The 26,565-nt window shown below is 37.8% G+C and overlaps 3 protein-coding genes across 4 annotated transcripts; 2 read left to right on the forward strand and 1 right to left on the reverse strand.

Moving 5' to 3' along the window:
- Nucleotides 1–2,288: 2,288 nt before the first annotated feature.
- On the reverse strand, nucleotides 2,289–7,739 carry zc3h10 (zinc finger CCCH-type containing 10). 2 transcript variants are annotated; one of them, XM_038288083.1, is made up of 3 exons: nucleotides 7,687–7,739; nucleotides 4,864–6,139; nucleotides 2,289–3,753 (listed from the first exon to the last, which is right to left on the reverse strand). In XM_038288083.1, the coding sequence occupies exons 2-3, from the start codon at nucleotides 5,986–5,988 to the stop codon at nucleotides 3,238–3,240; spliced, it is 1,641 nt and encodes a 546-aa protein (XP_038144011.1). In that variant the 5' UTR covers nucleotides 5,989–6,139; nucleotides 7,687–7,739; the 3' UTR covers nucleotides 2,289–3,237. The 2 variants fall into 2 exon arrangements, with proteins under 2 accessions (XP_038144011.1, XP_038144010.1); XM_038288082.1 differs by having other exon boundaries at nucleotides 7,544–7,723.
- Nucleotides 7,740–8,100: 361 nt separating this feature from the next.
- LOC119785418 (dnaJ homolog subfamily B member 9-like) lies at nucleotides 8,101–10,730 on the forward strand. Its single transcript, XM_038288095.1, has 3 exons — nucleotides 8,101–8,245; nucleotides 8,396–8,642; nucleotides 10,363–10,730. Exons 2-3 carry the CDS (start codon nucleotides 8,405–8,407, stop codon nucleotides 10,665–10,667), a joined length of 543 nt encoding a protein of 180 aa, XP_038144023.1. The 5' UTR covers nucleotides 8,101–8,245; nucleotides 8,396–8,404; the 3' UTR covers nucleotides 10,668–10,730.
- An 823-nt stretch (nucleotides 10,731–11,553) lies between these two features.
- si:dkey-28n18.9 (sorting nexin-6) lies at nucleotides 11,554–20,215 on the forward strand. Its single transcript, XM_038288104.1, has 14 exons — nucleotides 11,554–11,809; nucleotides 12,012–12,122; nucleotides 12,280–12,387; nucleotides 12,786–12,846; nucleotides 12,952–13,076; nucleotides 15,185–15,268; nucleotides 15,348–15,422; nucleotides 15,522–15,552; nucleotides 16,702–16,789; nucleotides 18,392–18,431; nucleotides 18,508–18,594; nucleotides 18,685–18,774; nucleotides 18,951–19,016; nucleotides 19,129–20,215. The coding sequence occupies exons 1-14, from the start codon at nucleotides 11,804–11,806 to the stop codon at nucleotides 19,264–19,266; spliced, it is 1,110 nt and encodes a 369-aa protein (XP_038144032.1). The 5' UTR covers nucleotides 11,554–11,803; the 3' UTR covers nucleotides 19,267–20,215.
- Nucleotides 20,216–26,565: the final 6,350 nt, after the last annotated feature.

Consider the following 26,565-nt stretch of genomic DNA (forward strand, 5'->3'; position numbering starts at 1 on the left):
GCACTCAATACTTGCTGGGGAATCCTTTTGCAGAAATGACTGCTTCAATGCAGCATGGCATGGAGGCAATCAGCCTGTGGCATGGCTGAGGTATTATGAAGGCCCAGGATGCTTCGATAGCCGCCTTTAGCTCATCCACAGTGTTGGGTCTTGCATCTCTCAACTTTCTCTTCACAATATCCCTCAGAATCTCTATGGGGTTCAGGTCAGTAGAGTTGGCAGGCCAATTGAGCACATTGATACCATGATCAGTAAACCATTTACCAGTGGTTTTTGCACTGTGAACAGGTGCCAGGTCGTGCTGAATAATGAAATCTTCCTCTCCATAAAGCTTTTCAGCAGATGGAAGCATGCAGTGCTCCAAAAATCTCCTGATAGCTAGCTGCATTGACCCTGCCCTTGATAAAACACAGTGGACCAACACCAGCAGCTGACATGGCACCCCAGACCATCACTGACTGTGCGTACTTGACACTGGACTTCTGGCATTTTGGCATTTCCTTCTCCCCAGTCTCCCTCCAAACTCTGGCACCTTGATTTCAAAGTGACATGCAAAACTAAGCAACAGTCCAGTGCTGCTTCTCTGCAGCTCAGGTCAGGCGCCTCTGCTGCTGTATCTGGTTCAAAAGTGGCTTGACCTGGGGAATGCGGCACCTGTAGCCCATTTCCTGCACACGCCTGTGCACCGTGGCTCTGGATGTTTCTAGTCCAGAGTCAGTCCACTGCTTCCGCATGTACCACAAGGTCTGGAATCGGCATTTCTCCACAATCCTCCTCTAGTGCTTAGGGAGGGGTTTGAGATTCAGCCTTAGGCAGAACCATACAGGATGGTTGCCTGAAGAGGAATAAGGACTTAAGGCCTATTGGCTGGAGCGTTGGCGCCTGATGAGGTGACTGAATGCAGGTAATGCTGGGATGAGTCTTCCAGTTTGAATATGCATCTAAACCTCATATTAAAGGATTAACTGTTGCACTGTTATTTTAGTTTCATTTTTCCCCTACGAAGGAAAAACATACAAATAAATAAACTGGCCCCATCCTGACCCTCCTGGTAAATTTAGTCTAGAACCGCCACTGGGGCCTCTTGGCTGTGTTTCTCATTATTATCCTGCGTTTCATTACTGTTGACTTAAGAAGTCAGAGTGACATCATCTCCAAGGTGATATAGCTTTCCAGTTTCCCACTTTCGGACACTCTTATATTATTGGCCACTAAGACTGGTGTACCATAACAAAGACAAACAAATCCCAAAACACTGTTCTCTGTATTTTTTGCATACAAAAAGTTTGGAAAGCGCTTGTTTTATAAACATTTAAAAGTAGTAAGTACACAAATAACTATATGTAAAAAATAAAAAGGACTGATAAAAAAGTTAAAAGTCAGAAAGTTCTACTATTGTTGATACCATGAGCCATCTTGTAGCTGTTGGGGTTTAGTTGTATTGCCCTGAGTTTTCAACTAGTAATTCAGTTTTAATTTTTATTTGTATACTAGGTAGGTTTATAGTCATCTCGTACTTTCTATTACTCATTTCTCTTAAATGTTCAGTCCGGCCTGTCTTGGCTGTTCTCTACAGGTATTGAAACTTTTGATACATTCAGACAACAAACAGAGAGTAAATAACGTTAAAGCACTACCAGCTGCACATAACAATGAAGGGGATGAATACCTACACTGCATACTTGGGAAGTAAACAACCCTTAAGGATGCATTGTATCATTTCCTTTCACTACATAACTATGCACTCATTTGTGTCGTTTTTCACTTTAAAATGCAGCCTAGTCGTTCTGATAGAAAAACCTTTCCTGCATCTTTGGAACTCCTTACTAAAAATAAGATACAAAAACTAGATGCTGAGGCTCGATTCCAGTGAGTTTTAGGAAGTGACTGATGTGAATAAACAGGGACTGACTTCCCATACTCTCTGGGAGTCCCGTCTGGTGAGCAGGCATTAGATACGGGCCGTTTCAGGAAGGAAGGACCAAATTTAATGCTGTGCTCACAAGCGACCCTGGTTAAAAAAAAAAAAAAAAATCTATTTTTAGCTGTATGCCCAAAAAAGGGCCAGATATTTCTTTTTTTTATCTAATTTCAGTTGATATATTTTTCAAACCACCAACTGTTTACCCACTGATTACAACCAATTTTGTCAGCATTTTGTCTTTGGATTCCGGCTCTTTTGGGGCTTTAAGCAACCAAAGTGTGTTTATAATTCAGGCCAACCCTGACAACAGTAACATAACAAAGTTGGAATATTTTCACCCAAAAAAAACAAACAGATACCTGTAGTCATTCTACAATCTTCAAGCTCAACTCAAGACATTAAGCTGAGCATCTTTATTAAAACCCAACTGATTCTGAGACCCAACAGATTCAGTGACTCAAATTCTGTAAGGGCTTTAAGTCACGTTTTAACTATATACATAAAAAAAAAAACTTCCAAACATAAGGTCCATACAAATCAAACTCCAAATCTTAAGAGTGACATAGAAAAACTCACTACAGAGTTCACAATTCACAAAAATAACATTAAAAAAATACAAATGAAAATGCCAAAAAGCAAGCTACTGTCTGATGGACATCACAATTTCCCATGGTGATGAAAACAGACAGACGGTGCCAAATGTTACAGCTGTTTGAGGAGGGACATATCTGAGGCTCCTGAAGAAACAGATTAAGTTCAAGTTTACACAGCATAACTCCACCCAAACATCTGAACCAACAGGATGTTGAAGGCTTTAACCACTTGAAACCATGTCTGCCTACAGTTGACTTAAGTATCTCCACCTACCAGTTCAAGTGTAGGCATAAAACATACATATAATGAAACAGGGACATAAAACAGGACTCATCATGGCTGTTAAAGTACCAAAATTAATTTACAACAAACCAATCCACAAAAATATAAACACAGATGGATTTCCTCTGTCTTCATGTGCAGCCACGGAGAATCTGGAATCTTTAAGGGAGGGAAACTTCACACTTTGAGTTTATGTCTGGGTGAAAAATCCCCTCTAGGTAAATACACGTTCCAGACACTTAACAGATCAATCAGTCTCCTGGAAGCTGATATTTATAATGTTGCCATGCAACCCAAGTCTTCAAAGTATCCTGGTGTGGGGGAATAACATTTCATTGTTTTGTTTATTATATTAGTCCTAAACTTTAAATAAAAGTCTCTATGTTAAAAACTCCCCTCCAGGACACTAAAGTCTAACTGAAGAATCCAGCAGTTATTCAGTGAGGCAGGGTTGTGATTCTCATGCTTTGACTTGCGATGGGGTACGACACCATTGGGGTGGTAGCGTGACTCATGGTGATCCCAGGCAGAGGCTGCGTCATGGACACGGCCACCGGCGCCACGGACACCGCCACCTGGGCCATGGAGACGGGTGGTGCCATTCCCTGGGCGATGGTCTGTGCGAGGGCAGCTGATAGAGGGGTAATCTCAGCGGGGTTGAGGTGAGGTGGGGGAGCTGTGGGTGGGGCTGCATTGGTAGGCGGAGCAGCGGGGGCACCGGTGGGAGCCACCAGGTCCTGCTGAGTGACAGGCCGGGGCTGCAGTCCTGCGCTGCTGAGGGTGGTGTGGGTCTGGGCGATGCTGTGGTTGTAGGAGCTCACTGCACCCACAGGGGGCGCCAGATTCTGCTCGGAGGGAGCAGGCGTGGAGGACAGCGTCATCACCTTGGCTTGGCTACGAAACTGGGCGTTCTGCTCCAGGAGGACCTCGTTGGTGGCAATGAGATTGGAGACCTGAGGAGAAAACAGAACATGACTGATCAGGCATTGATCTTATGGTTTATGTTTTATGCATTAAAAGGTTTGTCTTTTTCCTGTAAGTTCTACCTGATTACCTAAAAATCATAAAACAACAAAAATAAATAGAAACTAAAAAGTGTGTAACTGAGCTCTGTTACAGCTAGATGGAGCTGTTGCATTCAGTAATAAATGCTTTTTATATTAACTTCAGGCCTGGTATTTCTATTTTTTTGTTCTTTAAATTGAGGTCATTATATTTCTATTTCCAAAATGATGTTGGAAATTTTTTTACAGTAATATATAATGTTTAATCAAGAATTTTAAGACCCCAAAGAGGAAAATGTAATAATCCTCTCTGCTGATTATTTTCCCCTCTGTCTAAAACCTAAAAATCAATAATTACTATCTCTTTAGAAATGACAGTTTCCTTTTCTAGATATTAATTAAAAAAAAATAAAAATAAAAGCTGCTTTCTTTGACAAAGCCATGCAACATTAGTGGCTCAAAGCTGTTCGATTTTGCTTGACTACGAGCCAAAGTGACTCTTTAAACAATTAAGAAGGCAGACCCCTCACCAAAACCTTTGAAAACCAAACCCTGATTTTAAATACTGCATTTAAAGGAGACGTAACTGAATAAAATGTTTCTTGAAAATATAAAAAGAAAAAATCCCCCCAGGTGTTGGAAAAAAAAATTCTTAGAAAGTGCCCAAAAGACAGTTTAGTTGTTCTGGTCTGTCAGAGGGAGAACAACAAAAATATTTGTGGAAATATATAGATACATTTCAGACTAAACATGCTTCTGTTCCTGTCAAGCAAAGATAAATTCCCAGAGAAATCCTGAATTCATGATACCATTTCTAATAAAGCAGTTACTGATTCTATTGAGAGCGTTTTAGGTAAAGCTAATGACGGTTTGTGGGACTCATCACCATTGCTTTAGATTCTCAGGTTTACGCTTAAACAGGTTGCAGGCTAATTAACATCAGATTAACTTTATTTTTCATGACAAGAATTTCTATTTGAAAAAAAAGTAAAGAAAAAAAAAATGATTTGATTGTGCATAAATACAGATATACAAGAGAGTATATAAAATGCACTTAACCTGCTTCTTTAACTCTTCCACTCTCTTCCTCAGCAGTGAATTTTCTTCTTCCAGGAATCTGTACTCCAAAGGACGAGGTGGCAGCGCAGCTTGAACCCCCAGCTCGTAATGACCCCCTCCACTTCCATCGGTTAAACGAAGACCTTCCAATCGCCGCCTCTTCAGCTGTAGAGCGGTGTGATCCATAGAAGCCTCTAAAGAGCTAGTGTCAAACAGCCCATTTTCAAGCAGGGGATCATACACAGAGCTCCTGTCATACCGCCGCTGTCCCGAAGAACCGATGGACAGACAACCACTGATTCCTCCTCCACCGAGTCCCCCAACCCCTGAGAGACCTACATCTCTGCAGCTACCGAGGCTGGGGCAGCCGGTCCCCATCATGTTACCTCCACCTCCCACAAGTCCTTGGATTCCTCCACAAGTGCCTCCTCCGCTCATCCCTCCCCCAGTGTTCACCATCCCAATGGCTCCCTGTCCTACGACACCGCCCACACCAGCTCTTGAGGGTTCGTATTCATAGTCCTTTTTGACATGGCGAAATTTACATTTGTTTCCTCTCTGGCACTCTCCCTTAAGGAAGTCTCTACAGATTGGCACCTCCCCTCGGCTCAGAGGAAGATCCATCAGAGACAGGCCAAGTCGCGCTGCAACCTTCCCTCGCAGCCTGGGGGGCAGCTCTCCTGTTTTCTTGTAGTAGTCCTCATCCTCCTTTGATCCGTGCACAAAGCGGCAGTTAGTGCGCATGCAGTCCTTATTCTGGTAGTCATGACAGAAGATGAACTCGTTCTTTTGCACTCCCAGATCTGGTACCTCATTGAAGTCTGGGTGTTTAAAGCGGCAGCGCTTCCCTCTCTTGCACACATTGCGGATGAAGTCCCTGCAAACGCCATCCAGAGCCAGTCCTGCACCTGCCCCCCCTCCTCCACCGTTCCCAAATCCATTACTGTTTCCGGGCGCCCCTCCTCCACCCATGCCCCCAGAGCCAGAGACGTTCCCACCTCCCCCAGAACCACCTCTGCCGTCCGCCGAGCCCCCCACCAAACCGGACCCAGGTCCTCCTTCTTCCCCCAGAGTACCGCCGCTCCCACTGCCACCTGCCAGGTAGGAATTGTCCCGGTCAGGCATGGCGCTTGGCCCTGCTCTGAGAGAATATTGGACTCATGTGTAGGCGGGGCTGGCTGACTTGACCTCACAGATATATCATACACAGGTCAGGGGGTCATGGAATGCTTTCTTTTTTTTATGTCAAAGGTAATCAATCCAGTTTTTTGCACATCTGAAAGACAAAATTTAAAAAACAAACAACAATTAGAATAAACAGATTCACAAACTGTTTTAAAAATGTTAATGTTAAAGAAGCCAAATAAAGGTTCTAATTATACAAAATCTAGCATAAATAATAAGCATTGTGGAAACCAACTTGAATGAGATTGTGACCTAAAATCTGAAATTACTTAAAGTCAACAGAAGAGAGTAAAGAACTTGTTTTAATTTTTAATAACTGTTTCCTAAATCATTGTAAATGTTTTAATATTGTCAGTGTGTATTTTCAATTTGATGTTGGATGTAGAAATTGTATAAAAAAATCCATCCATAACAGCATATATATATATATATATATATATATATATATATATATATATATATATATATATATATATATATATATATATATATATATATATATATATATTTTATAGGCAGCTGAGCAGAACTTTTGGAAATGTAGTTTATGTTCACCACTATATCAGTAAACCATAAGTATTCTATCTTTAAAACAGTGAACAATTCCGCTTAAATTCTTTGTCACATGCAAACATTATGGTGTAATCTGGAGCAAACGAGCAACTTTGCTTCCAAGTAACATGCAATTTGTGACCTGGAATAATCACAGGTTAATGGAGAATCAACTAAAAAGTTGTTAGTTTTAAACCAAATGTACTTGTTATTTTATACTGTTATTTTAACTAAAAGGGTTCTTGATGTATTAACCAAATTAAACTTACTTTTATAAGAACAAGTCCATATTGTTACAGGCATAGAAAAGGCTAATACTAAAGGGGAAACCCGAATCAACCATGATAAGAAAGTCAAATGTTAATATCAATAATAATAAAAAAAACTTCCAAGTTAACATTTATATTATTGTTTTGTTATTAGGGATTAATTGAGTTCATATTGCTTCATTTAGTAAACATTACCATAATCTCAGCAATCCCACTGCTTTAAATGATTAAGGGTATTTTAGTAAACCTTTTAACAACTTTCTATGCTAAGCTATATTAATAAGAAGACCGTTGATGAGTTGTATGACTTGCCTGACCTTGTCCTTTGTTAAAATTATATTAATTTGTTAACTTTTCTTGATAAAATTTCAGCATGTGTGATTTAGACAAAAGCAAATAATAAGACTATAGATGAAACACACGTGACAAACAGAAAATTATTGTTAGCACCATTGTTGTTACTAGCTAATGGTGACCAGAGGCCACTGGCCTGGTGAAATAACACAGAATTACAGCTTATTTGTTTATAGCTGAAAAACATTTTTTTCTTCTATAAAGAAAGAGAAATTCTATCAGATCTTAAAGGGAGACACTCTAATAGGGTGAGGCGACCTCGTCGAAGAGCTAACCACTAGCAAACTTCGCTAACTAGCTAATTCCTTAAATGTTCTCACCAGACAGAAACAACAGCCGAGTCGCTAACAGCCCAAATGGCCTCCAAAAGCTCCGCGATCCGTCCAACAATAATACACCTATCAACAAGATGCCTGGGATATATATGGAAATAGCTCACGGCCTGGCCAAAGCTGCTGTTTACCTCCTCGCATCTTTAATTACCAACGAAGAAGACTTTTTCCCAGTTGGTTGTCTTCTGCCCTCTAGCGTCCGATAAGCAAACGGACACATACAAGTCTCCTTGAAGAATGAAGTTTTTTTTTTTTAAAGTTGTGGGTTAATACTGTTTTGTGCACCATTTCTGATGAGGGAGAGCTAAAATATAACAAGCTGCTAATGTAATAATGTATTGTTGACCTGAGTTTTTAACTTTTGGTTAAATTATTGTTTAATAAATTCTTTGTTTAAAAAATAAAATAAAATAAAATAAAATAATAATAATAATAATAATAATAATAATAATAATAATAATAATCTTCTTCCTCTGTTCTATTATGGCGGATCGCAAGCAACTTTAAGGTGCATACCGCCACCTACTGTACATGAGTGTGTAGCAACATTTCTTCACCACATAATAGTCATGCAGTGTGCTCGCATGTATCAAGGAAATAACTCATGCTTGGTATGAAGATGCCTTTACGTATTTCAGAACCAGCTGTTAGCTACGTTACAAGGCTTTAACTTTCTTTGGCGCAGTTTTGGTGAGTTAAAATATTCGTAAACACCCTCCTCTGCTGCTCATGAGTCAGTTAGATAGCTTTGTCTCCATATGGAAATGAGTCTGTCAAAAAGCCAGGAAGCAAATGCTCTGAGCTCTAGATAAACACTGGAGTGTCTCCGCTGTGTTTCAGGTTCTTAACATGGCAGCACAAGGTGCATTCAGGAGGATGGCAGCCTGTTTGGTCCTGGTGCTCCTCTGTCTGACTGAAGACCAGCAAGCCTCAAAGACAGTCAGGAGTTACTATGATACTCTGAATGTTGAGCCAACAGCCACGGACAGCCAGATTAAAAAGTCTTTTCGTAGCCTGGCAGTGAGGTACCACCCTGATAAGAACAAGAGCGCCCAAGCTGAAACCACCTTCAGGGAGATTGCAGAAGGTAAACAATGCTGCAACATACTGACATTTCATTTCATCATGTTTGATGGTTTTCTCCAATAAAGTAACTTATATGTAATCAAAACAGAATAGTTATGCATAATAATTTGATTTGTGGCACTAATCCCACTTCATATTTATTGTTTAAATGGATGTAAATAAATTATTTGTTTCTCTGACCTGATAATTCAGTCTGTCAATCATGTCTAGAGGAGAATGTTTAATGCAAACTCAAATCAGTTCGAAGAAGTAACATCTTTAACATCCTAAATGTGAGTCCGGCACAAAGAGCATGAAAATTATCAAACTATTAAAACGATCATAATAAGCTTGCTGCTTTTTTTTGTGTGTGTTTGTTTTGTTTTTTTAGGATAAATGACTGCAAGCATTGGTACATGTTGCCATTTCGTACCTACATGTCCCCTTAATTGCAAGAGATCAATGCACTGAAACTGTTGCATTGCAGTTTGTTCCTCTTTGCAGAAAGGGATTGTTATGGTTGTGTTAATACATAACACATAATAATAACGTAGCTGCATATAATGTGTCTTGATCCCTGGTCAATCAATTGTAAAGTGCCTTGAGATGACGTGTTCTGAATTGGTGCTATATAAATAAACTGAACTGAATTAAGCAAAAGCAGGTCGTGCTTGTGGCTATGAACTGATGCATGGCTGTAACAAAAAACTCAGCAAACAACTTTGCAACTGCCATGTTTAACAAGCAGAAAGACAAAAACTAAAGTAGAGTAACATATACCTTTAGTATGAACAGTGCGCTCAGTTAGGTGGGACAAAGGAAATCATGTAGACTGAAGAAAAGCTTAAAGTACACACGTGACTAAATAGTATTAAAAATAACAAAACAAACCCCCCCAAACTAAAGTCTTATCTCCTTTCTAATCATACCTTACAAAGGAGAAAAAAACCCCAACAACACTGAGGTTATTAATAACATGGCACATTAAAGCTAAAATGAGAAATGTACAAATTAATAAGAAACAGAACGATGGCAAAATTGTGAAATAAGGATGATTTGTAGAAAAATTGCGACCAAGCATGAGTGTAGGAAAAATGAAACATTTCAAGAACAGATAAAAAAAAGAAAAACAAAACTGTGCAAATATTCATTAATGCCTATGCAGTTAAAGTGGTTGATGTACAAAATACATTTTGAGCAGATAAAAAAGATTAAAAATTATGATAGAAAAAAACAGTTTTTGTTCAGATAAACATCCAGAAACAAGCAGCATGGTTGGACTCACTTATTGGACTTTTTGCAAGCCTGTGAAATGACAAAATGTACAGTAAGCAGATTATGCATGTTTATATTTACATAGTTTTTATTCTTTTTTTAGTATAGGCATTGAAAATCAAACATTTGTTTTGCCCAAAGTTTTACCAAAACCCTTGATTATAATATAAATTTGGATTTGTGCATTTTGACTTTCATATGGTTATGCATTTATTAATATTTTCCTCTGAATGGTTACAAATTGTTTTGTCACTGTTTGTGTTTAGTGAAACAAAAGATGCAGAAATTTTGAGATCAATATTTAGTCCATATGTTGCTCTTGGGGGCCCCCTGCTGGCTTAAAGGGGGCAAAGCAGCAGCTTACTTGGACTATGCCTTCAGATTATGCCTTTATATTATAATACTGCATAACCTTTCATATTACCAGAAGTTAAAACAACCTTTTTCCCTGTTTTGTTGTTGGCTAGCCTATGCTGTGCTCTCTGATAAGAAGAAAAGACGTCTCTATGACAACGTGGGCCATGAAGCTTTCCTAGAAAACCAGGCCTCCTTTGAGGCCGAGGATGAAGATGATGAGACCAGCTTCCACTTCAGTTTCTCAGACATCTTACAGGATTTCCATGACAGTCCGTTTTTGGATGAACCACGCTTCCACTGGAGCTTTCTCCAGGAAGTGGAAGAAGAGGATTTTCAGAACAAACATTACAGTTTTGAAGAGTCGACATTCAGCTTTTATTTTGATGATGAAAACGATGGGGAGCATTACTATTAATCTCTATTTTCCTTTATGTTGTGTTTTATTATGTCATCTTTCATTTATAATAAAGTTTTTCAAAGAAGATGTTTCCTGTATTCAGTGATTACATTTACTTCCCAGCTCTTTATTGTCTGTCCACCGTCACAAGTACAGAGCAATGAAAAGAACACTCTTTATTTAACTTATCCCCTTGGGGAGCAGTGGGCAGCCATTGTGCAGCACCTAGGGAGCAGTATGGGGTTAAGGGTCTTTGCTCAGGGATTCAGAGTGGCAGTAGTCTGTGGCAATGGGGCTTCCAAGTGCAATGCCCTAACCACTATGCCGCCACTCCCTATTTATGTATTCTTGATTAAGATGCCTCTGGATAAGCTGCTGATGTGAAAATGAACTTACTTTTTGCTTAAAAGGGTAGAAAGATAACTGGATGGCCCATTCTAATTCCAGGCAGAAATTCAATAGAGAATCTGTCGCATCACTTAAAGTGCTCAAGGTATTTTCCAAATGTTTAAAGATTTGCAAAACTGGTTAGGAACCCATCTTAAAATATTTGCAGCTATGAACTGCTGTTAAACATGTCTCTAACTAATAAACTATTGGCTTAAGCTGAATACAAAAGGGTGTTTTTGTAAAAAAAAAATAAAATAATGTAAAACACTACACCATGTATGTTAAAATACATTGAAGTTTGTGGTTGTCATTTGGTAACATTTAAAAGAGTTAAACAGGAATAACTAAGAGGAATAACATGTCAGTTGGTGGCACTTTTCCCTCTTATTCTAATAAAATGTCTTGCAAATTTGGTGGGCTGTTAAAGTGACGGGTAGATAAGAGAAGGGACCGTTAGGGCCGTTTTTCCTGTGTCGGCGTGCCAACAGTCCAGAGTTAAAGCCTAACACACCGTTTACTCATCTGTTTCCCTGTGACAGCATTTTTAGATTTGCCACAGTTTTACTTTTCTCGTGTCTCTTAGGCCCAGTTTGCACTTTGACCCAGAGGATATCCTGTTCCTTCTCAGCAGCAGAGGACAGAAAAAAGCAAGCAGCCAAAGGATCCGCTCAGTTTTTAGGCTTTCCTGTTGAAAGGAAGACAGAATCTTTTTACGAAAGCAGAAAAAAAGCTGGACTTTGAGGCATTAAATTAAAGGTTTTAAAATGATGGTAAGTGAACATGGGATGTTTTTATGGGAGGGCTAACTTGCGAGTGTCATGTGATAGTGTTTTGCTTCATCCAAACATCAGTTTCTTCATTGTAGGGTTATTTATTTCTATTAAAACAAAAGTTAAATGTAAGTATTAATCTTATTCTGAGTAAAATTCACTGCAAGTCCCATGAAATTTCCTTTTTTTTTTTTTTACATAGGAAGAGGTGACTGAGGCGCCTTCTCTTCTGAGCGTCTATGGAAATACAATCAAAGTTACAGAAGTGCTGCAGGAGGGGGAAACCCTTACCTTTATAATTGTTTCTCAAAAGGTAGGAAAATGCTAGTAGTTTTTGGACTGTATTGGCTGCATAATGTGTGTCAATCAGGTTTTTGTTTGTTGTTTGAACATAAACTTCACCATCTGATTGCTTTTATAAGTTGTGTTAAATGCACTAACTAAATGCTATGACCCACTCTCTGTTCAAGCTGTCTGGGACAGGAGAGTACCATGTACACCGGACGTACGATGACTTTGAATGGCTGCAGCAGCATCTCTACGCTCAGGAGGATGTGCCAGGGATACAAGGAGTCATAGTAGATACTTGCTTTTTTTCCTACTCATTTAAATTGCAAAGTTATACCTTCTGAGATGCTTTTTGTTGTTCAATCGAAAGTGAATATATAGATAAAGCTGTACAAATTGTTTAAATACCAGTTAGCCTGTAAAATATTTCTCTTGATAAGTTTAAATGAGCATGATTACAAATACTATGCACATAGCCTTAATGATTTGAACTACTATTGAGCCACTAATGTATTTCACAAAGTTTGCTTTCAAAACTGCAAAAAACATGTCATGAAGTTTTGTCAGTTTATAAAAGAAATTCAGAGTATATATTTTCCTGTTTGATATGTCTAACAGCAGCTAAATCTAGCTGTTTTTGGAAGAAATGGGAACAAAACAGATTAAATGTTTCTCTCTTTTTTTTAAGTTTCCTCCTCTTCCATTGAGGCCTCAGGTGACTGCATCTGCTAAAACGATGAAGCAGCTTGGTGAGTTTGCATTAACATCAGCTCAACGCAAAAACAGCAAGGTGATTTCATGAATTACCAGTTTTTTGAGTGGATTAAATGTTTTTTTTTTTTTTTTCACTGCAGGTTTCCTCTGTTTAGGAGAGTGGCAGCCGTACTGCAAAGCCCTGGAAACGTTCCTCAGGCAGGTTGCTGCTCACAGCATACTCAGCAAAAATAAAGCTGTGGAGATCTTCCTGACAAACACTGAAGTAGGTAGCTACAGCCGATTTAAATGCCAATAACCATTGCTGGTTAACAGAGTGTGATGGAAAAGCTTTATATGAGACAGACTCACGTTAAATGGTTAAACTTTCACCAAGGTTGTTTGACAATAGAGATTGCCATGTGACCCACATGGCAATCTCAGAATAAGTCAAGGTTTTATTGTGTCATCTTTTGCTTGTGTGGGTTCTTTGGAATCTTTATGCAACGCTGCCTCAGAGACATTCCGCTAAGGTCTGGACCGCCCCCTTCCTGCTCCACAACACAGAATTCCTCATCACTTGTACTGTAGCCCTTTACTAAGCTGAAATCAGTTATGGGGGAAATTATAACGCTGCATAGCAGATCTTGTATTTGTCTAATACATTTGAAGAAATGGATATTCAATTTAAATCGTAGTAAATCTAAGAAGGTCAAATTATAAAACTGAGTAATAAAATGGAAGAAAATGCACCTGGGAGTCTTCTTGAAAGAATAGACGGATGTACTATATCAGTATAATAACTCATCAGTTATTCTGTAAATACACCTTTAATCTAACAAGATCTAAAGAGTTCTCTGTGGCTCTCAGAGAGATGATTGTTTAAGTTAAGAGTCTCATAAGTGCTAATAAATACCTCAAACACAAACAATTGAAGGTAGGTGGTTTAATTGTATTAAAATAGTCTAGAACTGGAGGATACATAGAGCAACTCCAAAAGACCCTGGTCTGGCTGGTGGTGTGAGTTTAATCTGAGAATAAAAATCAAAAAGTCTTCAAAAGTCCTAAAATGTTGAGATTTAGATGCACAATTTCCATAGGAAGAAACCTTTGCTTTATAATAAAAACATCCCGACCAGATTGAGGTTTGCCAGAGACCCAGGCTCACCAACCTTTTTATAACCGAGGCAAGGGAAGGCCATTTTATTTGTATTGCACAGTTCAGTACATGGACAATTCAAAGTGCTTTACATGAATTTGTTAATAGAATCGAAGCAGAATAAAATCAAAAAACAAAACAAAAAACTAAGAAAATTATATGGAGCACAAAAATGCAGAAAAAAAGCAAGTAAAAAAAATGATGAAATGAAAACAGTTGGATCACAACCTTAAACTGATACCTTAGTCATCAGTTTAACTTCAACGGTCAAAGGAAGTTCTAAACAAGTGCGTTTTTAACTTTGACATCAAAGAACTCAGGCTTCTTGGAGTTTGGATTTTAAAGTCTATTCTCTGAGCTACAGGGAGCCAGTGGAAGGACTGCAAAACCAGGCTGATGTTCTCTACTTTCTTAGTTTTAGTGAGAACCCGGGATCAGGTACAGTTGTCTGATTGACTTTTTAGGCAAACCTATGAAGACACTGTTGCAGCAAACAATTCTACTAAAGATAAATACATGAATGAGTTTTTTTAGTTCCTGATTGGACATTAGTCCTTCAATCCTGGAGATGTTCTTCAGGTGATAAAAGGCTGAGGCTTGTTTCATTGGCACTGCGTGATAGGAAGGGCTACCGATACTCACCCATTTACTAGACAGCATTCACCCAAACTTCATACATAATATACAATTTTTTATTGTTTCTTTTCATTTCTATTTTTTATTTAAATGTGGTAATTTTGAAATATCTATAAGGATTGAATGCTCTGTATGATTAATGTGGTAAAATGCTCTATAAATTATCAAAAAAGAAGAACAACACAATAAAATGAAATATTGTGTTCAGAAGACAATAAGGGCACCCCATGTGGTCCTGGAGGGTGCCTTGGCACCCATGGGGACTACTTTGGTGACCCCTGCCTTAAACATATAGGGCTCCTGGAGTATTGTTCTTTGGACATATCCATTTACAATTGGATTATTTTCTCTCCTTATAATGTTCTTTAATATGAACCAAAGAGCATTTCAAAAGAAAAACAACCCTCATATAAACTATGGAGGTGTAAGTGTCTGCTCATCATACAGAGCTAGCACTACTAATTTTAAAGTTCATCAGAAAACCTGACACCGATTCAATCAGAAGCTGAACCTGCAGCATGGACATAACCCAGAACATGCAAAGAATTATCAGTATTTTAATGTAATCTCTGTTTGAGCTGATGTGATCTTGTTTCCAGCCCCCAGGTAGACAGAAAGCTAAGAGAAACATCTTCAACCGCCTGAGTCAAGCTGTGGAAGAAATGAGGAAAGAAGGACATAAGGTTTGCAACATGGACTTGTACCATCAGGATGTCTGCACAGGTGTTAAAAAGTGTAAAAGCTTTAAAAATCTATCCACAGGATGTAGATGAGTTTTTTCAGACAGAACGTGATCATAACCTTCTTCTAACTGCACACACCAGGGCTGCAGCAGAGGTGAGTCAGCTATTTCTGTAATTGGTCTTCTTTGTTTCTCACCGACTAACAGAAGATGTTTTTTTTTTTTTTTTTTTTTTTTTTTATCCTTTTCTGCAGAAATTCCTCGATGTGGTTTTAACCGAACAAAGTAAGAAACTCTCTGCTTTACCATCCTTTTTTTCAACCATAGAAACGTATTCATCTCAATTCAATGCACCCATCCATATACTTTCTAGATCAATTGAATCCTTTCAGGTTCACAGGTGGGCCTGGTGTCTGTCTACAGCAGTCAACTGGTTGGGCGCCCCTTGGCTGGTTATCAGCCTGCCACAAAGAAACACAGAGACAACCTTAATGACAATTCAGACTAACCATCTAATATCCTTGGTATTTATATTTAGATTATAAAGGTGAGGGCATGTGAGGAGAACCCACTTATGCATGGGGGGAACCAGTTGCAAGTTCTAGGAACTGTGCCACTTTTTGGTTCTCCATCAGTGCTATTAAAGGGAGATCAGGTCCAACAATCTTCCTGGCTCTTAATGCATATGTTTTCTGTATCTGGTTTATTTGAGTCTTCTCTTAAATGCGAACCAATTTAGTACTAGTCCATCCATTTTCTTACTACTAAACAAATAACATCTTTCTGCCATTAATCATGAACCTAACCATTTCTCTTTACTTTATCTATCTAGTTTTTAATTTTGAGATTGTAATCCCAAAGCTCCTCAAATCTCATGTATAATTAAATTAATTTTACTTTTTTTTTTCTGAACACATTTCAGACATCCTGTGTCAACTAATTGGGATTTTGATTCCCATATAGACAAGTCCAAACAATCATCTCCCAAGATCAAAATACCTTTAAGGGACTTTCTGATGATAGATGATAATTATGAGTCCCACTATTATTATTTTCTTCACTGGTTTTAATGTTTACTTTATTTGTCACCCAGCTGGAACAAAGCATATTTTTTTTGCTTTAGTACAGCCTGTCCAAGAAAAGACAAAACAGACATTTTAAATGGGGGATGTGGTGTCCAAGGTGCTGCCCTAACAGTTAGGAAAGAAAAGTATCACAATGGATGAGGGAAAAACCAAGAGTTTGTAAAAGTAAAACACTTTAAATCATTTTTTGTCGAAAAACATCCCTAACTACTGAAGAGTGGTCAGGTTTCTGTTGTGCTGAAAAGTCATGCATTAATGAAACATTGCTGCACAAATACAAAAACTCACAAAACAAACAAACAAAAAAAAAAATGAAATAAAAAACGGCATCCATTGTTTTTCTTTGCAGAAATAGCCGTGGCCTGTGGGCACTTTGCTGCTGCGCTGCACCTTTGTGTTGAAAATGGGGATGATCCTGAAAAACAGGCCTTTTCTTGGTGGGAAAATAAATTTTGGGTTCATTTGTCTCAATTTCTCATGTTTATAGTTTATATAAAAGCTGGATATAAGGTAAATAAAATGTAATAGATGTGGTGATATGAAAACAAAGAATTAGATTGTATTCATCCTTTATGTTTACATTTCTGCTCAGTAGTTCAGTGCCTCCTTTTATTTAGATTAGCTGCTTCCAAATGGTTACAGGATAGAGCCAAGGTCAGGCCAGCGTATCAGCTAGCAAAATGCTTGAATGCTTAATAAAATAATATCTTTAAAAGCCCATTTCTTGTCTCATTCCTATTAGAGATAAGAAAGTCATTGGCTTTGTAAAAGCCTGCCTTTAGCGATAGACAATCACATCCAACATCAAATGTACTCTTTATGAAGCCTATAATAACTGCTTATGTTTTCTCCTTTGTATTGTGAGGAACTGCTGCTTGCAGTATTGACTTATAACCAAATCTGGGTTTTGTGATTTTAAAATAAATCAGTCTTTGCTTTCAACAGTTCAGGTGCTTCCTAGATCATTTCCCTAACTCTAAAGAAGCTCATTCTCTCACAGAGGAGAAATGCTATCAACTTATATTAGAGACACAGATCATATGAAAGATTAATAGTTTAAGAGAAAGTCCAACAGTAGAATACAACTAAAACTCTAGAAAGGTATGACTATGTAGTTTAGATGCTTCAAAGATCCACAGCTGAGATGTAAATTTTTTTTTCAACCTAACATCTACTTATGAGTCACTGCCTAATCGGGCCTTTATTAGAAATTAAATTGCTAACAGAAAGCCACTAGGAGTCCATTTTAAATCTGATCATAAATCATGTAGAAATCTGGAACCTTTTGTTTCAAACATTAAACCGCTATGTGTGGTAAAAACCTAACATTGTGCACGTCACACACCCAGTCTGTGAATCATGGTGGTGACAGTATCATGCTGAGGGAATGCTTCAACAGCAGGGCTGGAGAAGCTGTTGGAGAGAAGGGCATGAGGAAATAAGTGTAGGATAGATCTGGAGGAAAACCCTATAAAAGGTCTAAGACTCCAGTGAACTTTCATATTCCAGACAGACATCCGGAAACATACAGCTTGAGCTACAGTTGATTAGCTCACTAATTTATTAGAACTGAAAAGTCAAAAGCTGCTAGACTAAGAAATTCACAGATGCTCTCCAGCCTCTTCCAGTATGCTCAAGCTAATCCACAAAGATAAAACCTTACAGTTGTATTCACAGTAAAATTATCTTCAAACTACTACCTATCATCCTCAATATAAATTAATCCCAAACCATTCCTATTTTGAGTTGTTAAATAATAAAAAAAAAAAACTCTTTATGCTTTCTCTGTACCTCAGCATTAGGCTTTATTCTGTGTTGGACTATCACATAATTTCCCAACAAAGTACATCGAACTTTGATTTTTTTTTAGTAGAAAATAAAAGGTTTGACTTCTTCAATACCTTTTCAAAGCATTTTAAAAGTTGCATCTAAAGCTTCAGTGCAATATTACATAACTGTTCACAATCATGATGATATGATTATGTGACATTTCTCTTTCAAACAATTTAACATGTCAATTAAAAACTCTGTGCTTGCAGGGCTTGTGTGAAATTGTCAGAAGCCTTTGATTCCATAAAGGTGAAATTTTGTCCTTTTTATAGTAGATATTGATTGCATTAGTGCGGTACTGACCCAAGTTCTTCTGTGTAAGTAGAAAAACATGATGAGCGTTGCTGTAAACGACATGAACACTCTTGGATTGGGTCTTGACCTTGACTCACGTTACCAGGAGTCAGAAAAGGTAAGTGTTTCAGTCCTATAGGGTCAATTGGTATGAATTATTTCTCTCTGATTCGTATCGCTTGTTTGACTAAACGATTCTGCTGAATAGGAAATGCTCTTCAGAAGAACCTGCAAACTGGTTGAGTTGGAAAATGCCAGAAGAAACGCAGAGAGGGCCAAACCTGTAAAGAAAAATGCTGTGAGTCACTTTATGTTTTTTTGTTTTTATCAAGTGATTATTGTTTATATGAGATGCACATCCTAAAAATTGGACAGCAGATGGCAGCAAAATTCTCCAGTAGTTTGGCGTTGGCACACCAAGCGATAAAATCCTCCCATAACTGATATATTGATGTTGATGCTGATTTTTTTCAGATGGAGGAGGTAAAGAAAGCTGCAGAGGGAGAGTTTGATCAGATCTGTAAAGTTGCAAAACAGGAGGTAAACTGTCATTAATGCAACCATGATATCACTTAATTCTCAACACTCATGACAAGCAGTGTTTGCATATTCCAACAGTCAAACGTTGTGTTTTATGTATTATCTTTTGCAGATTGTTCAACTCAAGCAGGAGCGTGTTGGACTGGTACAGAGAAGTTTGACTCAGTGGTGTGAGCAGCAGCTCCAGACAGCCAAAGAAGGGGCAGACATTTTCAATCAGCACCTACAAGCCTTTAAAGCTATGGCCTAAGGCATAGACCCTAAGGGACACCATGGCTTTCATGAGATATAAGCAATCCGTCTATTAGTTTCTCCTTATGTTGCCTTATGCGTTGTTAGACATACATTTTGTGCTGAACCTGAACCACTGGTTGCTAAAAATCATCTGTTTTCTCAACCAGACCTTTTCCCAAATTTCCACAATGACACTGTGTAAACAGACCCTGAAAATTATCATCAAGCTTCCAAATGTAATCACACTAACTTTTATAAAACTTGCCAGATTTAACACTGTTAATCTTTGATTGCACATGCGCTTTATAAAATGCTCCTGGAATGCGCTAAGATTGTATTCTACTGGTTTTTAGCTGCTATATCAGCTGAGGGTCAGGCATGAAATAAATTGTGATGAATTGATTCCTAAAGCAACTGCTCCTATATCATAAATCAGTTTATTTGTCCTGCAAGGACATGGCTGCTAGGACTCTCTGTTCTTGCCTCCTGAAACAACCCCACTGTTTTTTAATATCAGAAAATGCCTTTTTATGGTTTAAAGACATTTTAAAAATATCAGTCAAAATTAAGATGTACTTAGCTGATATTTCTGCACATAACCTTGTAAAGGAGATGTTGTCTGCTGTGGCTTGGACTTTCATGTCAAAGCAATGCTGTGTGCTTCATCTTATCTGCTCCATCCGGGGATGTCTGCTGAGTGAAAAACAGGTGAAGCAGCTAAGATTGAAGGGAATGAGTCAGCATGAGACTGATGAATGCTTTCATATGTGGAGACAGGAGAGGCTTCACAAAAGTCCAAGAGAAGGAAAGCAAGTTATTCCACCACAATAATGAGTGAAAGAGGTTGATACTGTCTGCAATTAACCTACAGATTGAATTACTATTTGTTTTATTCATTGCTTAAATGGTAATTGTTTATGAGCTTGTATTTTTTTTGTAAAACATAAAATAGTTTATTTGCAAGATTCACTATTAGCAGGCATGTTGTATTGTTAGTTTCTCATTTACCAGGAAGCTTTGCATAATTCATAGCTATACAAAAATACCTAGTTTTATTTAATGAATGCAACATGAACTGCATTAAGAAGCAAAACAATACAGAGGGATTTTGGGACGTTGCTACTATACTGCAAAGGCGTCCCTTCTAGTTTTGTAACTTTTGAAATCATAATGCTTGAAATAACTTATGACATTTACAATCTATGACAACTTAGTGTTTTTCAGGCTAAAATAATTTAAACTTAAAGGTATAGAGGACAACCTTTTATTTTCGAGTGGATCATCTAGATAAGTGGTCCACCTAATTGTCAATCATTCTGGTGATATGTTTACGTAAGGGTGTCCTATGTGCTTGTCCCGTTAGCTATCTTTTTCTGGGCATGCGCACTTTCAGGCATATATCTGTGGTGAGCTTCAGTTTCAGACAGTCATTGACGCTCACCTTTCTCAGTACGGTTCTCTGAACATGGTTGAGGGTCGTAAGAGAGAAAGTGTCTCTTAAATGTATGAGAAGAGAAGAAAAGCCTCAGAAGAGGCAGATATGCCCAGAATGCTTTGCGCTTAGAGCTCTCCTTGCAAATCATTATGGGATTTGCTGTCATGGTGGCCCGATGACGCCATAGGCTGTCGCTACCCAACAGCGGGGACTAATAACAAAGATGGCGCAGGCACCGCGAAGTGGAGGAGGAGTTACCTGACCAACGAGGAGCAAAAAGCAGTGATCATCTGTCCAAACGGTCAGTTAATTCAGTTTGTTATAAAGTCCACCAAAGAGTCCCAGCTCTATATAGTGATTGAGGGATTTAAGGGTTAGGGCGGACGTTCGGGCACAGCAAGCTTCTATGAGCTTTGCAAACAGTAACTTTTAAACAGAGCATGCACCATGAGAAATGGGCTCCTGAATGCTCTTGTGCGTTCCCTCTCGAGAGCAGGTACAGGGTTGTGCATTTTTTTTAAAAGTGGAGAGGGTGGGTCTTTTCACGAAAATCCTCCACTATACCTTTAATGACGTAAAGCCTTGAAAGATGAGTTGTTATGAATTAGTATGAATCACAAAAGTAATCATATGCATTTAGCGTCAACCAGAGGCATCAGTGTTAATATTTTATGTGGCAGACAACACAAAAGACCCAATCTTCTAAAGATTTGCCTTTACTTAAACTTATGCAGCTTGTTTGCACACTGCAAAACTGATACAAGTGGTGCAAAGCAATTAGCGTGTTCACTTAAATGGTTGCAAACTTGTTTTGCAGTTGTGCATTTATGAATATGCTGATCATATTTTAATTGCCTAACTGCTCAACTGTATGGGTGGAGGATACGCATATGTAAATACTTACCATGCAAAAATACTTCATAATAGATTTATGAACCTGAAAGAGACTGCAGATGCAGTTTTTGCATTTGTTTGGAGCATATTTGAACATTAAGTCCAAATTAAAGTGCAAAGGTTTCTGTCATCATGGGATCATGGAGCAGACTGGCAGATTTTCTCGGTTTTTCAATTGATATTTGATATTTTACATTTAAATCTATTATCTTAATTTATAGCAGATTAAGGCAACAGTCTGGAGCCAATGTAAACAGAGTAAGAATTGGAAGATATGAGAGAATTTGCTTGATTTAGTAAGAAATATGGCTGCTGTATTCTGTATATACTAAAGGCATGAAATCTACTACTGTTTTTATTCCATTTGTCAAAATGCTTACAATACTGGATAAATTGGGTTTCTTACCCCAATAATAGGTAAGAAACCCATTTTTTGTGTGGGAAATGAAATCTAGGGACACACAAAATATTGGAGGAATGCCATATTAAGTTTTTGATATGCCATATTAAAGTTGTTATGAATTAGTGTGAATAATATGCCATATTAAGTTTTTAGTAAAACTTTTTACAAACATACAAGTGCAAAAGTTGTTCATTTCTATAACCTTGTCTCTCACAGTCAGCCATCTTTGTCCATTTTGTTCTTTGATAGAATTAATTCTAGCAGCAGCTAGTGAAAATATTTTATTCACTTAATGTCAATTCAGCGCCAGGAATGAGGTGAGAGCAGCACTTTCACTTTTAAAGCTGGTAATTCAAGAAGAAATGTATAATGTCACTGGATGGAGACAGGAATAAAGAACAGCTGAACAGCTTCTTGGCTGCAACCACCGGACAAAATTTCTCTCATTGGTTCCATCTATGCCTCCACCAGACTCTTGATTCTCCTCCTTGAAGTTGGTGGACATCCTATTACTGTTCACTTGATGTTCCCATTAAACACAATAGAAAGCGAGGGTCCTTACACAGATGTTACAGGACATAAAAATACCTTCTGACTCAGTCTAAAATCTGAAATCACAGGATTGAAAAAGCTGGAATGTATGCCCTGCAGGTGACCATCTCCTTTTCAGAAAAAAGGTTTAAATGTTTCAGTCCCCTGCTGGTTTAATTAGGTTATGTGTAGCGTGATCCGCCCTAGACTGGTTGGGGAGCAGGATGCAGGAAAAAGTCCTGTCCTTCTCAAATAAAAAGAAATCAGAGTACAGAACAAGAAAGAAGAACAAAGAAACCTAAGGCACAGATCATGTATATAACTTTGAGAAGACTGGGAAGCAGCACAAGAAAGCACATTATTACCGGGATCTAGCCCCAAACATGCTCACTGGAACAAAGTGGAACAAAGTTTAGAAATCTTTTTTCTGGCAACAGTAGGCTTTGGAGGTCTTGAGAGAGATCCTTTCTTTTACCCATTATGAGATGTTTGTTATGGGGCACGACCTTTTATGGGTCATTAGTTTGGATTGAACCAGCTGCTATTATTTTACACTGACCAAGGCCAGGACGGCTTTCTGATCACTTATGGATTTCAACCCCATGTCTTGACATCCGTTCCTTTTTTTTCCACCTCCGTTTCTGCATATGTTATCTATTTTCTCTTTTTTCAAATTTTTTACAAAAAACTTTATTTCTGAACTTGTTTGTTTTGGTCAATTTCTATATGGATTACAGGAGATGTTACCATCACCTGATGAAGTGATGACCGGATTTTATGAAATGTTATTTAACATTTTTACTTTATAAAATGGAGACTTTTTCAATTCTTATTTTAGCTGCAATTATATGTTGTTTTATGTTATTTATACACACACCCACCCACCCACACACTCCCCTATGTGTGTGCAATACACCAATGCTACATGAGTTTAAGCCTGCGTCTCTGCATTGAGTATGTTTTCAAAACTGCCTCCATTAAAGTCAGCGCTTTGCTGCTCGGCTGTGTAATTATAGGAAAGTAATCAGGTTTTTTCCTCCTTCCTTATTTTCATCCTTCCTGCTTGTGTCTTATTGCTTGCAAGAGGCACATCAAGCACCAAAAGTTGCTGAAGTGGTAATTATTATTTAAGTGTTTTTTTTACTTTTGTCTCCCACCTCTCACAAGTGAGCAGTACACACTGAAAAAACAAGGCCTATTTCTGCAGGATTCATCATATTGCAGCATTGTTCTATGTTCTTTACAGTAATGCTGTGATGTTTTGCAAAGCCATTTAAGCAGATCAAATTGACAACAGGGGAGCTTCAGTTTTGCTGGTTTCATCCAACTGCTGCAGTAACTAGTGAAAATGATGGGTGCAGACTCATACAGTCATAAGAGCCATTCACAGCTATCAACAGCATAACCCAGATCAAGTAGTGAAGGGGTTTGTTCCTTTGTGTGTATAAATCCCATTAAAAACAGCTATTTAAAACTGATTTGCCAAAGTGAGAGCATATCATCCTGTGACTTAGACAACTTTACACAGGAAAAAGAGAAGCATGGAGCTCATCCGACAATGCTCAGTGACAACGCATTATGACATTTGATCTATCTGATGAATCACATTTAGACGACAAACTGTATGGATGCACCCAACATTCTGTGCAGGACCTCAGAAGCACAGAAGTATTGATAAGGTTTATTCTACAAAGGCTCCTATAGGCTGAAAACTTAGCTCAGAATGGAAAGGACATTTTTCTTAGACAGATCTCAATTGTTCTGAGAAGTTTAAATCCACTCATCATTTGCATGTTAAATGAGTTATTAAATTTAAACTTCTCAGTTTTTAATGAGTAAAAATATGAATTTATGTGGATTTATTCTATTCTATATGGGACCAACATTACACATCCATCCATCCATCCATGCATTGGATAAATGCTCCTTATTTAGTCACAGTCCACAAAACCACATACCTTTGTGAGACTAACAAGCTCCTTCCATAACTTTGGTTGGACGTTCAATAAAATTATAGATCAAGACTCTTAGGACCTGATCCTAAACATGTATCGTCTGTGTATATTTCTTCAGACAGGTAATCAGGCACAGGTCCTTCTAACCATAACAAATTAGGAGGGGCATATTGGAGGATTGTTTGGTGAAGAAGAAGAAGCTAAATATTTCTCACTCACTCACAAAGAACAAAGTTGAGATGAGAAATAAGTAAACTAGAATGTCTATAAAAAAAAACTAATCAGAAATATAAACTAATAAAACTCAAGAAAACAATCAAAAAAACCAGAATCAAACCCCCAAAAAACCCAGATCCTGAAAGAAACAGTCCATAATAAACTTTGAAGTAAACACATCTACTATATTAAACAACCCATGTATTTTAGGGTTTAGAAAGCCATTTTATGAGTGGTAAAGAAAATCTCTAAAAATTATTTCCAATTATAATTATTAATAATCTTCACAATAAAAAATTACCTTCAAATTCAACTCAAATCAAGAGCTAGAGGGTTGAAACAATCAGTACGATCATCTCAAACACACATCATGTATGACAGTACCAAATAAAAGAAAGTATAGTATGCATATATCAGAAGATGGGTTTACAACATTGACTTATTCTGGATTACAAAACATTTCAATACATTCAAAATCAAATATTGTTTTTCATTCATAATCATAGAACTTGTCCAGAGTAAAACACTTGTTTTAAGAATAAAAAACTGTTCAAATGCATCATTGTATGTAAAGAAACTAAGACATTCTTTCCCATGATGGCATAATGTAAACAAATGACCAGCACCTTAAATAAACCAACAATGGAAGTAATTCAATTCAGTTTATTGATATAGCATCAATTTCAAACATGTCAACTCAAGATAATTTACACAGACAATTAAACCATACATTACTGACAGAGTAGTTCAATGTTTTTATCAAAGGAAATTCAGCTGATTCAAGTCATTTACCATGCAGGATTGGCTCATTGTTTTAAGACTGATTTTAGCCATGACTTTTTTCTCTGCATCTATTTCTTTCTTTTATTAAACTGAGTGTTCAAATTAATGAAATATAACAGAAAAAAATAACATTCCAGAACTGTCCCTATTTCCAGGCACCCCTCCAATGCTCCATCTCTCATGCAGTCTTTGATATCTCTGAGAATATGCCACCACAGGGAAGTTATGAGGACACAGGCTGGAGATCTAAAGTTTTCTGCTTTCAACTTTCCAGATGAGACTTGACATTCGTTCCAATTACACAGACTTTGACATCAAAAAACATACAGAAACTGAGAGCTTTAATCCTATATTTATCTGCAAGGTATTTTTTCCCTCAAACATCCAAAAGTTTGAAATCATACATCTGGGTTGTTGGAACAGCTTAAAGTTGAGTTGCAGTTATGAACATGCTTGCAAGCCATCAACTTTATTTCTTCATATTTTCACAGGGGACAGTATTTTAGATTCAATAAAATAGAGCCCCCATGTCTTTGACATAAACCTAATGGTAGTGCTTGACTGATATTTTGGATGTCCTATCAATTCCTCTTCCTCTGCAAAGCATTAGACTTGCAAATCTAGTCCATTTTCCTGTTCAGCGCTGAATGGATCTATAAATATTAATATATTCACACTACCCTCTTGGCAGCTTGTCATGCATTCAAGGGATTATGGGTGATGGTATTATATTGTTAATTAGTTTTGCAGGACTAATGTTAGCAGTGAACCTACAGACAGGCTGACATGCAGAGGTGATGACTTTCTGGAAATACTTCAGATCTCAGGGTAGTCTCCCAAGATACACAGAGAAGGGTTTGGTTGTACTTCTAGATTTACAAGATCATGATTTATTTACTCTACAACTGAAAATGAAAAAAAAGGGAAAGCTCAAAACAAAAAATATATTTTTTGCAATGATCACTAATGAGAGCAAAAATATAAACAAACACATTTACACACTCACAGAGGTACAGCAATTAAAGTCAAATTAATTAGCAATTTGTTTTTCTTTTCTGCTAAGGTGCTGCCTAGAATAAAAAGCAACACAGGCTGGGT

Source organism: Cyprinodon tularosa, unplaced genomic scaffold (assembly GCF_016077235.1).
Source record: "Cyprinodon tularosa strain WSP-4 unplaced genomic scaffold, ASM1607723v1 ctg248, whole genome shotgun sequence".
Lineage (NCBI taxonomy): Eukaryota > Metazoa > Chordata > Actinopteri > Cyprinodontiformes > Cyprinodontidae > Cyprinodon > Cyprinodon tularosa.

Coding starts and splice junctions, on each gene's coding strand:
- LOC119785418 (XM_038288095.1), top strand. CDS start 8,405: ATGGCAGCACAAGGTGCATTCAGGAGGATGGCAGCCTGTTTGGTCCTG. Junction 8,643..10,362: donor CTTCAGGGAGATTGCAGAAG/GTAAACAATGCT, acceptor GTTGTTGGCTAG/CCTATGCTGTGCTCTCTGAT.
- si:dkey-28n18.9 (XM_038288104.1), top strand. Junction 12,388..12,785: donor CAGGGATACAAGGAGTCATA/GTAGATACTTGC, acceptor CTTTTTTTTAAG/TTTCCTCCTCTTCCATTGAG. Junction 16,790..18,391: donor GAAAAACAGGCCTTTTCTTG/GTGGGAAAATAA, acceptor CTGTGCTTGCAG/GGCTTGTGTGAAATTGTCAG.
- zc3h10 (XM_038288083.1), bottom strand. CDS start 5,988: ATGCCTGACCGGGACAATTCCTACCTGGCAGGTGGCAGTGGGAGCGGC. Junction 3,754..4,863: donor TGGAAGAGTTAAAGAAGCAG/GTTAAGTGCATT, acceptor TTTTCTCCTCAG/GTCTCCAATCTCATTGCCAC.